Source organism: Vigna unguiculata, chromosome 11 (genome assembly GCF_037176805.1).
Source record: "Vigna unguiculata cultivar grain cowpea cultivar isolate G323 ecotype 2 chromosome 11, ASM3717680v1, whole genome shotgun sequence".
Taxonomy (NCBI): domain Eukaryota; kingdom Viridiplantae; phylum Streptophyta; class Magnoliopsida; order Fabales; family Fabaceae; genus Vigna; species Vigna unguiculata.
Genome location: NC_140802.1, coordinates 24,351,232 through 24,363,531, shown reverse-complemented (window position 1 = coordinate 24,363,531; position 12,300 = coordinate 24,351,232). Strand labels below are relative to the sequence as shown.

Below are 12,300 nucleotides of genomic sequence, written 5' to 3'. Positions count from 1 at the left end.
TACTACCCCTAGCTTTGGTTAGGCCATCCCTCTTTTCTAGACCACTCTTCTTCTCATACTTGCGCATTGGGTCTTCCTTTTGAGCCTTGCAAGAGAAGAAAGAATGGTGATGTCCATCTTGCTTTGAAAATCTTTTTTTAGAGGCAAGTAACACTTTGGAGGTAACTTGCTCTTTTTCTTTTTCATCTTTTCTCTTATCTTTCACTTTATTTTGGTCCTCATTTTCTTGATTGGGTGAGAGAGGTAGGAGTGTGAACTTCTTGCCTTGGAAGGAGAAAGCATAGGTGTTAGCATGGCCATCATAAAAGACTTTTCTATCAAATTGCCATGGCCTACCTAACAAAATATGAGTTTCTTCCATAGGCACAACATCACATAACACCTCATCTTTAAAATTTCCAATTGAAAAGTTAATGAGGACTTGTTGAGTTACTTTAATGTCTTCTTTCTTAAGCCATGATAGCTTGTAGGGCTTCGCATGAGGGATAGTTTTCAAGCCAAGCTTGTCCACAACCCTTGTGCTAGCCACATTTACACAACTTCCATTATCTATTAGGAGGGGACATAGTTTGTCTTTGATATGACACCTTGAATGAAAAAGGTTTTGTCTTTGAGAAGGGTCAACTTCCTTGGAAACTTGTCTTAGTTGGTGCCTTATCATTAACAATCCACCTTCAAGGGGTTTAATCCTTTCACTTGAAGAAGAAGTGTGGGAATAAGTACTTTTGGGGGAAGGGGGAGAAGAATGTTCACTCTCTACTTCTTTTTTAAGGTTTAAGGCCATGGTTCTTTTGGTGGGACAATTTGAAGCTATGTGCCCATATCCCAAACACTTAAAACATTTTATAGAACTTGTCCTTGTACCTTGAGAAGAATTAGGAGTTTCATTAGAAGGCCTAGACGAATTAGTCCTAGGAGGTGGGTCTTTGGAACTCTTGAGTGGTGATTTATCATGTTTTCTTTCTTTATCTTTCCAAGTACTAGAATAGTAGTCATTGTATGAACCACTCCTCTTGGCCTCTTTTTTCTTTTGCAATTGAGTTTCAACTTTGATGGCCAAATGTAAAACTTTTTCAAGAGAGGAGTACTCATATAACTCTACTAAATCTTGTATGTCCCTCCTTAACCCACTCACAAATCTAGCTACCTTTTCCTCTTCACTTTCAAATTGGAGTCCTACTTTTAGAAGCATGGACTCCATTAACTTGTAATATTCATCCACACACATGGACCCTTGTTGAAGCCTTTGGAGCTTCAAAAGAGTCTCCCTCCTATAGTAGGAAGGAACAAATCTAGCGCGCATCAAATTTTTAAGGTCCCTCCAAGAAGTCGCGAGTGACTCTTGGTTAATATTGTCCATACATAATTGATGCCACCAAGTCATGGCATAATCCTCAAACTCTAAGACTACAAACTCTACTTGCTTTTGATGACTAACTACATGAATGGTAAAAATTTGGTCCACTTTTTGTTCCCACTCAATGTAGATGTTGGGGTCATTTTCTCCTTTGAACTTAGGAAACCTTGGAGTTTGCTTCTCTTGTGATGGTTTGCGCCTAGAATGCCCTCTTTTCCTAGCCTCTCTTTCTTGCTCCTTAGCTTCAAGCCTTTGAATGTGCTCTTGGATTCTTAGGTCACTTTGCTCCTTGTCCTTTCTCAATTGTTCAAAGGCCTCCTTCCTAGAGAACTCCAAATCTCGAAGTAATCTCATCAATGTATTGTTTTTGTTTGGAGTATGTGCATTTGATAAACTTGCCATGATTCCTACAACAAAACACTCAAAGCCAAGACAAAATAAATGAATTAGGGGTTAGACAACATGAAAACCGAGACCAATTCCAACCCAAGTGTTTAGATCACTCTCCCAAAGTAATAAGGCAAGGCTACACTCAAAGCTCCTCCAAAGGAGTGAAGCAAACACTTTTAAAAACTTGTTCAAAACCTTTCAAATGCAAGACAAGTGATTCGGCCACAACATCCCAAGAGTTTCAAGAAAAGAAAACTACTAAGACACAACAGAGAACACCTAGTGACAAGCAAGAAAAGCACAAAAACAAGAAAGTTTAACTTCTAAGGAATTTTTTTTTTAAAGACAAAACTTGAACAAGACTAAAGCAATGAAAAACACTTTTAAAGACTCTATGGAAAGCATTTGAACAAGCCAAGATTATACCTCAAATTATGCATACACCAAGAAAGATCATAACCAAGTTAAAGCATGGAACTAATTTGCCAATATCACCCAAAATCCAAGTATAAAATTTGGTAGCATAACACCTAGTAAAAATAGCCAAATGGATTCACCAAGCAACACATGAGCTCTCTTCCAAACTGTTTTTGGTCATGAAAATAATTTTTCTTTTCAAAACTAGGTACTTAAGATGATGAGAAGGATATTTTAGGGTGTCTTGAACACTTAGTTCCTTAAAAATTAGGTCAAAATCAATTTCAAGGAGCATGCTACAACAAAAGGCATAGATCTCATACAATAGCTCAAATACTTAGAAACAAGAATAGGAAAACTCAAAGAAGCATATGACATATGACTCAAGCAAAAGTTAGACACATTTAAAGACTCAACATGACATATACAAAGACACAAACATGTAGCTATCATGCATTTAAACTCATGGATTTGAGGCTCAAAGAGTAAGCATCAAAAGACATGTTATCCAACCACATTTAGGAGCAAAAGAGTCACAAAACCGAAGCCAAAATTGCCACAACATAACCTGAAAACGTTGTTTTTCGTATTCTCGGCAGCTCTGACCTTTGCTCACTCATTTGATCATAACTCTCTCCACAGAACTCCAAATGCGTTACTTCTTTTTTTGTTGGAAACTAGACTCACATAGCTTTCTTTTGATATAAAGAAAGTTACTTTTGGACCACTGAGCTAGCTGCAGTATTTTTTACAAAAACGCACACGTTGCTGCCAGCACTGTTTTTATGTGGACCATTGAAAGATAGCTACACAAGACAAGGTTAGAACATGAAAACACCATATTCAAGGACAACCAAAGCTCTAGATACCAAATGATGAAGGATTATCTTGTTCCTTTTCAAGATTATTGAATATGGTGTGAGTTGATTAAGAAAGCTAAGTGAAATCCCCACTAGACATTAAGATAGCAAGCTATCTAGATGTGAAGGTTCCTTTCACAAAGCTCAAAAGAAGAAGATGATGGATTGATTCAAAATGAAAAGGCAATAGAAAGCACATAAATCATAGAAAACCAAGAACAATTAAAGGAAGAAGAAAACATAAAATGGAAAGGGAAGAAATGGTAAAAATGTGAGAAGCACGCCACTACAAGGCTAGGCTAGAAGCCATGGCAACCTTGAAGATGAGTGGATGTGTGCCGCCACTTGCTATGCAAGATAAGGCTTAAAAGTATTCACTCCCAAGGGAGGAAACTCTCACAAATGGTTGAGACACAAGAGTGTTTTTACTTCAAAATGTTCAACCCTTTTACATGTCTAGGAGCACCCCTTATATAGAAGAATTTAGGGGCCTCTAAGCAAATAAAAGATACCTAAGGATGTCACTACAAAAACCTAACCCTAGCTTCTAGAAGCTAGGTCAAATAAGGTTACAAAAATGAAAGACAAAAGACCAACTATGGTGTGTGCAAGGCTAATTTCGTTCTAGCACAAAAGGAGACAAAGAATGTGTCTCATATGTCTCCAAAAAGTGGCCAAAGTATGCTAAAAACAAAGGAGACCAAAGGTACATAGGTACACTTGCTTCATGGCTTTTACTTTATGCTTTATGCCTTTGCTTTACTCTCTCCTCCACATCATTTATGCTCCCCAATCACCATGCGCCACCTAGCATTGCTTTCTTACTCCTAATTAACCTACAAAGCAAATAAACATAGATTAGCATGTTGGCTTAAGTCAAGTCAACTATAGTCAACAAGTCAAACCTAGTCAAAGGTTAACAAGTCAACTAAAGTTGATTCAACTAAGTCAACTTAGGGAATCAAAAAGAACAAACACAAATGAAAGGGATTAAGGATTAGTGAACTTCCTTTCTAAACATGCTTAGTCTTCTTAAGCATGTGCCTTCATCCTTGCTTGGGGTCAATCCTTCATCAGGCCTACTAGCAGTAAGATACAACAAAGAACCTATCATGCCTCTAAACATAGTTTGATTTACCTCTATTCCTGATTCATCTTTATCTAAGTAGCAGGAGGTTCCCATAGGAGTACTTGCTTCCTTAGCAGTATCCATTCCAAATTTCTTAAGTACTTCTTTGCAGTACTTAGATTGAGAAATGAAAGTTCCATTTTCCATTTGCTTAATTTGAAGACCCAAAAAGAATGTCAACTCTCCCATCATTGACATTTCAAACTCTCCTTGCATTATGCTTGCAAAGCTTTTACATAGTGAACTATCAGTAGACCCAAATATTATGTCATCTACATAAATCTGAACTAGCAAAATATGTTTATTTACTCTTTTGATAAACAGAGTTAAATCAATTTTACCTCTTTCAAAATCATTTTCTAACAAAAATGTACTGAATCGTTCATACCAAGATCTAGGTGCTTGTTTTAATCCATACAATGCTTTCTTTAATTTATAAATGTGATTAGGAAACTTATAGTCTTCAAAGCCAGGTGGTTCTTCAACATACACATTTTCTTTTATAAATCCATTTAAAAAAGCACTTTTGACATCCATCTGATATAGTTTGAATTTCATGAGAGAAGCATAGGCAAGAAGTAAGCGTATAGCTTCTAACCTGGCAACTAGAGCATAAGTCTCATCATAGTCTATACCTTCTTCTTGTCTGTATCCCTTTGCTACAAGTCTAGCTTTGTTTTTAGTGATGTTTCCATCCTCATCTAGCTTGTTTCTGAACACCCATTTTGTTCCTATTACTTGGTGTGAATCATCCCTAGGAATGAGTTCCCAAACTTCATTCCTTTCAAATTGATTCAGCTCTTCTTGCATTGCAATGCACCATTGATCATCTTGAAGAGCTTCGTCTACACTTTTGGGTTCTATCTGTGAAACAAAGGCAACAGTCATACAGAAATTTGACATATTTCTAGTAACAACTCCCTTTGATATATCTCCAATGACATTTTCCAGAGATAATCCTCTAGGTGATTTCCAGCTTTTGGCAAGATCTTCAGGTTCAGTCAGTGGATTTTCATTTAGATACATCTCATCAAGGGCTTCTTTGAAATATTCTTCATCACCTGCATTTGTTTTATTTGACTCAAGAGGGTTCTCCTCAAGGTCCACAATTTCATCAAAAACAACATGCACAAATTCTTCCATATTCAAGGTTCTTCTATTAAAAATCCTATAGGCTTTACTAGTTAATGAATAACCTAAGAAAATAGCTTCATCAGCTTTAGAATCAAATTTACCCAAATTTTCTTTTCCGTTATTCAGAACAAAGCATTTGCATCCAAATATTTTTAAATGTGTTACATTAGGCTTTCTTCCTTTAAACAATTCATAGGGGATAACCTTTAAAATTGGTCTAATGAGCATTCTATTTAATACATAACAAGCAGTGCTCACAGCATCAGCCCAAAAATATTTAGGCACATCATATTCGTTCAACATGGTGCGAGCTAATTCTTCTAAAGATCTATTTTTCCTTTCTACAACTCCATTTTGTTGAGGAATTCTAGGTGCAGAAAAATTATGCATAATTCTGTTTTCTTCACAAAAGTTTTCAAATAATTCATTTTGAAATTCTCCACCATGGTCACTTCTTAAAACTTTAATTTTCAAATCTTTTTCATTTTGAACAGCTTTTGCAAATTTTTTAAAAGCTTTGAATGCCTCACTTTTTAGTGTGAGAAAGAAAGTCCATGTATATCGTGAGTAATCATCAACAATAACAAGAGCATAATAATTTCCTCCAAAGCTTTTTGTCCTTGAAGGGCCAAATAAATCCATATGCAAAAGTTCTAAAGGTTTTGATGTAGAAATTACATTTTTTGAATGAAATGAAGATTTTACTTGTTTATCTTTTTCAAACTTTATTTTTGGTAATCCAATTACTAATTCTTTGGAAATTAGTTTGTTTAATTGTTGCATGTTAATATGAGCAGCTCGTTTATGCCATAACCAAGGATTTTCTTCTTTAACAACCAAACAAGTTATATCACTAGATGATGCAGTATCAAGATCAATTAAGTAAATATTATTGTGTCTCATACCTTTTAATGCTACTTCTTTGGAGTCCTTTTGATGAATAGTGCAGTAGTCACTCTCAAATATTACTCTGAGTCCTTTATCAAATAATTGGCTTATACTGAGAAGATTGTGTTTTAGTCCTTCCACATACAGTACATCCTTGATCTCCAAAGTATTTCCTCCACCTACATCACCCGTTCCAAGTATTTTTCCTTTGTTGTTATCCCCATAAGTGACAAATCCTTGTTCCTTCTTTTTAAAGTTCTTAAACTTCTTTTTATCTCCAGTCATGTGTCTTGAACAACCACTGTCAAGATACCACATTGATCTTCTGGATTTAGAAGTCATCTGCAAAATAAGGAAACAATTCATTTAGGTCCCCAACAACTTGTTTGGGTCCTTGGGGTTAGAAAAAATATCTACTTATGAACAGGAACCCAAATATATTTCTTATTAGGAACACCAAGATGTTTGATATTGCATTTGTTTGAAGTATGACCCTTTTTCATGCAATAAAAACATGTAGTAGTACATGCATATGTATTTATAGAATGATATGTTCCTTTTTCTACCCAAACTCTACGAGTTCTTTTAGTTTTATTTTTAAAACTATGATTATGAGCATGCTTTGTCTTATTTGGATTTTTCTTGATTTTAAACTTTTCACAATTTTTATTTTCTAAAGCATCTGCGAGATGTTTTTCCAAAATACATATATCAAACATGTAACTTTTGCATGAAGCACATTCAACAGTTTCTTTATTTTCTAAATTTGAAATTTTATTTTTCAAAAATTCTTCTTCTTCAAGAGATTTTTCAAATTTACTTTGCAAATCTTTAAAATCAGATTTTAACTTTTTATGAGCAGTATCCAATTTACTAGATTTAATAAGCAATTGTTGAAAGGCGTCATTCAAATCATCATAATCATTTTCGTGGCAAGTAGAATTTACCTCACTATCTGAATCATCATGATTGGCCATCAGACATAGATTTGCTTCTGAATCGCTAGAATTTGATGAACTTGAGGCATTGTCTTCCCAAGCTATATATGCTTTCTTTTTGAAGAATTTTCTACCCTTCTTTTCTTCACTTTTCTTTGAATTTGGGCAGTCAGCTTTGACGTGTCCAGATTCTCCACATCCATAGCATTTGAAATTTGAGGATGATCCTTGATTATCCTTCTTGTTGCTCTTGAATTGATTTTTACCTTTGGCCTTCATGAATTTTGTAAACTTCTTAATCATGAGACTAAGATTTTCATCATCATCTGAATCTTCTTCTTCCTTTTGTCTTTTGCCTTTAACCACTTCGGTTTTAAAAGCTATGTTCTTCTTTCTTCCAATATCTTCTTCATCATTTAATCTGCCCAATTCAAGCTCATGTTCTCTCAACTTTCCAAACAGAGCTGCCATCGTCATTGTAGCAAGGTTTTGTGACTCCGTGATGGCTGTCACCTTTGGCTGCCAAGTCCTGTTCAAGGATTTAAGAACTTTTATATTTAATTCATCAGTGTCAAAAGTTTTACCTAAACCTTTGAGATGATTGACGATATGTGTGAATCGTTTCTGCACATCGTATATAGTTTCTCCTTGTTGCATCCGAAACATTTCGTATTCTTGGATCAAGGAGTTCTTGCGTGCTCTTTTTACATCGTCTGTTCCTTCATGGGTTACACGCAATATTTCCCACATTTCTTGTGCACTGGTGCATACTGAGATCCTGTAAAACTCATCTAGGGTTAAGGCAGATGAAATTATATTTCTAGCTTTTACATCATATTGGGCTCTTCTATTTTCGTCTGCTGTCCATTGCGAGAATGGCTTTGGTTCCTGCACATCATTTACAATATTAACAGGAACAAATGGACCATTTAAAACAGCATCCCAAATACCCCTATCAACAGATTCCAGAAAAATTTGCATCCTAACTTTCCATAAAGGATAATTTTCACCAGTAAATAGAGGAGGTCTGTTGATAGATGCGCCCTCGGCAAAGGTTTGATTTTATCCAACCATTTTCGAAAATTTTGAATAACTATCAAAGCAAGCTCTGATACCAATTGTTGGTATCGCGCAGCGGAATGTTTGAGCGTGCGGACAAAACCAAGAGGGGGGTGAATTGGTTTTTGAATAATAAAATTAATACTTTAAAATTTTTCAAAATTTATCAAGTAGATCAATAAATAATTTCTTTATAACACAATAATAGATGAAATAAAGAGATAGAGAAGAAGATTGAACACAAGTATTTATACTGGTTCGGATCAAAAGACCCTACGTCCAGTTGTTAATCTCTTAAAAACGAGATTAACTAAATCACTAACAAGTAACAGATTTACAATCAGATATTTAGAGTGTAAGGAAAGAAAACACCTCTCTTGAATCACACAAGAGATGAACACCTTTCTCTGAATCACACAAAGAACCTTGACCTTAGCTTTCCTAGCAACAGCAGCAGCACTCAATCTCCTAGAACACCTCTCAGGAAAAGTTATCGCTCTACCCACACTAGGTTTTTCAAAGCTTCAATTGAGAACACTTCAGAGAACTCTCTTGCAGTCACAGCACTAGTACTCTAGCTTCTCAAAAAGGTAATTGAGAAGTAACTCTGAGGTTCCTTAAATAGGGGTTCTAGAAATTAGGTCAAAAAGTTGAACAGTCGCGCCCAACAGACCAGGATAATCGATTATCACTAGTGATAATCGATTATTCCAGTGTGGTTTATGGAAAACAAATTTTTGAGCAGATAATCGATTATCACAAGTAATAATCGATTATTCTAGTGCTTTCTTGAAAAAATTTGTTCAGCTCAGGATAATCGATTATTCCAAGTGATAATCGATTATCATTTTGATATTTCGAGAAATACTAGAATTTTCTTGTACAATACTGCTTCTAACTTAATCTAATTACATTTTACAAGATAGCTTTAAACATAATAACATGTAGTCTTCATATTGTCTTCCAGATAGCTTTCAGGCTTCTTTTATCATCATCAAAATCTTGCTTCAGCATTTAGACTTGTATTGCTTTTGCCAACAATCTCCCCCTTTTTGATGATGATCAAAACAATATGTTTAAAGTATCTGCAATCAAAATATCTTACAAGGAGATTTGTTAGTAGCACTGTTTGGTTTAAATGTTTAAACTTTTTCTCCCCCTGTTTTGATCATATGAAAAAGGTTTTAATAAAGAAGCTCCCCCTCAATTTCGAATAAGTAAAGAATAACAAGACAAATATACTTATATTAAAAATAAAACTGGAAAACATATTACAATTGCAAACAATGAGACTGTTCATCAGAGACATTTACCCCTTTATACTCACAAATACGAGAGATAAGCAAGGAATACGGAAGAGGATATTGAGGCAATCGTTTGGCTTTTAGCATGGTGTCAAGAATGATGCTTGGCCAATAGATGGGGATGTGGTTGAGCATGGCATATATTATCATAAGATCGGCTTCACTGCACTGTGCGTGATTTGTACCACGTGGACATAAAATCCAAACAATGAGATAGTGAAGTAGACGCTCATCGATTTTGAGAGGTCCAGCTAGTAATTGACGGCCAATTTCTTGATCTGGGCGTCGCATAAAGGATCTATATGCAAAAATTCTATTGAACCCTTCTATGCCAGCCGTGAGAATGGGAGATGTGCCATCATGAATGGGAAATTGTGCAACATTTTCCCAAATATCATCATCTAAAATGATGTCGATACCTTTCACTTTTGTGAACCCAACTCCATCTCTGAATTTGTAGTTGAAATAAAAAGCTCGAACCAAATCTGGATAGTAAGTGCATTGCATCTCTGTGAAGAATTTCACACCTTGTTCAGTCATAAAGTTTTGAATGGTGAAATGGCGATTTATAAACCATTGAGACTGGAAGAATTTTGGAGTGATGAGGGGTTTGTCTTTCCATAGTGTGATGAATTCAGAACGTCTTTCTTCATCCGAAATCCATCCTTCAATGGAGGCTGTTCTTGGTGCAGTTGAGGGATGAGAGGCACGAGATGCAGTCCTTCTGCGTGTAGGAATTTTTCTACGAGAGGATTCAGCCATGGTTTAGGTAAAAGAGAGGGAAGCCTTTGAGAGTTTTGTGAGAGAATGAGAAAAGGAGAGGGTTTTGAGTGTTTATGGAGAGAAAAGAGTGTTCTGGTGACAAAAATGGCTAATATTTATAGAGAGAAGACTCTAACGTTCATATACACGCGATTTGATGAAAAATGGCTAATATTTATAGAGAGAAGACCCAAAATAATCGATTATTCCAGTATGTTTTGGGTTTTTTGAAGAGAGTCTGATAATCGATTATTGACACTTGTAATCGATTATTTACGCTATTTTTCGGATTTTTTAAGGATTGTGAATTTTTAGCATTTTAAGAGATCTCTAATATGCCTAAGTCTCTTCTTAGTTCATAAAATCTATCTTTAGCTAAAGGTTTTGTAAAGATATCAGCTAATTGATGCTTTGTATCTACATATTCTATTTCACAATTTCCTTTATTAATGTGATCTCTTAGGAAATGATGTCTTATTTCAATATGCTTTGTCCTAGAGTGCATTATGGGATTTTTGGTTAAATTAATAGCACTAGTATTATCACATTTCAGAGGTATGTGATTTAAAAAGATATTATAGTCTTCTAGTTGTTGTTTCATCCAAAGAATTTGAGCACAACAATTTCCAACTGCTATGTATTCAGCCTCTGTAGTTGACAAAGCCACATAAGCTTGTTTCTTTTAGTGCCAAGAGACTAATGAACTACCTAAGAGGTGACAAGTACCACTGGTACTTTTTCTATCTATTTTACAACCACCATAATCAGCATCTGAATAGCCTATCAAATTAGGAGACGCTCCTGAAGGATACCATAGTCCAAAACATGCAGTACCTTTTAAGTATTTTAAAATTCTTTTTACTGCAGTAAGATGTGATTCTTTTGGATTGGCTTGAAAATGAGCACACACACATACAGATTGCATAATGTCAGGCCTTGATGAAGGATTATCTTGTTCCTTTTCAAGATTATTGAATATGGTGTGAGTTGATTAAGAAAGCTAAGTGAAATCCCCACTAGACATTAAGATAGCAAGCTATCTAGATGTGAAGGTTCCTTTCACAAAGCTCAAAAGAAGAAGATGATGGATTGATTCAAAATGAAAAGGCAATAGAAAGCACATAAATCATAGAAAACCAAGAACAATTAAAGGAAGAAGAAAACATAAAATGGAAAGGGAAGAAATGGTAAAAATGTGAGAAGCACGCCACTACAAGGCTAGGCTAGAAGCCATGGCAACCTTGAAGATGAGTGGATGTGTGCCGCCACTTGCTATGCAAGATAAGGCTTAAAAGTATTCACTCCCAAGGGAGGAAACTCTCACAAATGGTTGAGACACAAGAGTGTTTTTACTTCAAAATGTTCAACCCTTTTACATGTCTAGGAGCACCCCTTATATAGAAGAATTTAGGGGCCTCTAAGCAAATAAAAGATACCTAAGGATGTCACTACAAAAACCTAACCCTAGCTTCTAGAAGCTAGGTCAAATAAGGTTACAAAAATGAAAGACAAAAGACCAACTATGGTGTGTGCAAGGCTAATTTCGTTCTAGCACAAAAGGAGACAAAGAATGTGTCTCATATGTCTCCAAAAAGTGGCCAAAGTGTGCTAAAAACAAAGGAGACCAAAGGTACATAGGTACACTTGCTTCATGGCTTTTACTTTATGCTTTATGCCTTTGCTTTACTCTCTCCTCCACATCATTTATGCTCCCCAATCACCATGCGCCACCTAGCATTGCTTTCTTACTCCTAATTAACCTACAAAGCAAATAAACATAGATTAGCATGTTGGCTTAAGTCAAGTCAACTATAGTCAACAAGTCAAACCTAGTCAAAGGTCAACAAGTCAACTAAAGTTGATTCAACTAAGTCAACTTAGGGAATCAAAAATAACAAACACAAATGAAAGGGATTAAGGATTAGTGAACTTCCTTTCTAAACATGCTTAGTCTTCTTAAGCATGTGCCTTCATCCTTGCTTGGGGTCAATCCTTCATCATCCTCCCCTTCTTGGAGAGAATTTGACCACAAATTCTTTAAGCCTTTGTAGATGGAGCTTGA

General features: G+C 35.5%; 1 protein-coding gene across 1 annotated transcript; it reads right to left on the bottom strand.

Moving 5' to 3' along the window:
- Window positions 1–5,504: 5,504 nt before the first annotated feature.
- Window positions 5,505–10,238, bottom strand: LOC146881631 (uncharacterized). Its single transcript, XM_085669268.1, has 3 exons — window positions 9,896–10,238; window positions 7,123–8,171; window positions 5,505–5,516 (listed from the first exon to the last, which is right to left on the bottom strand). Exons 1-3 carry the CDS (start codon window positions 10,236–10,238, stop codon window positions 5,505–5,507), a joined length of 1,404 nt encoding a protein of 467 aa, XP_085525394.1.
- Window positions 10,239–12,300: the final 2,062 nt, after the last annotated feature.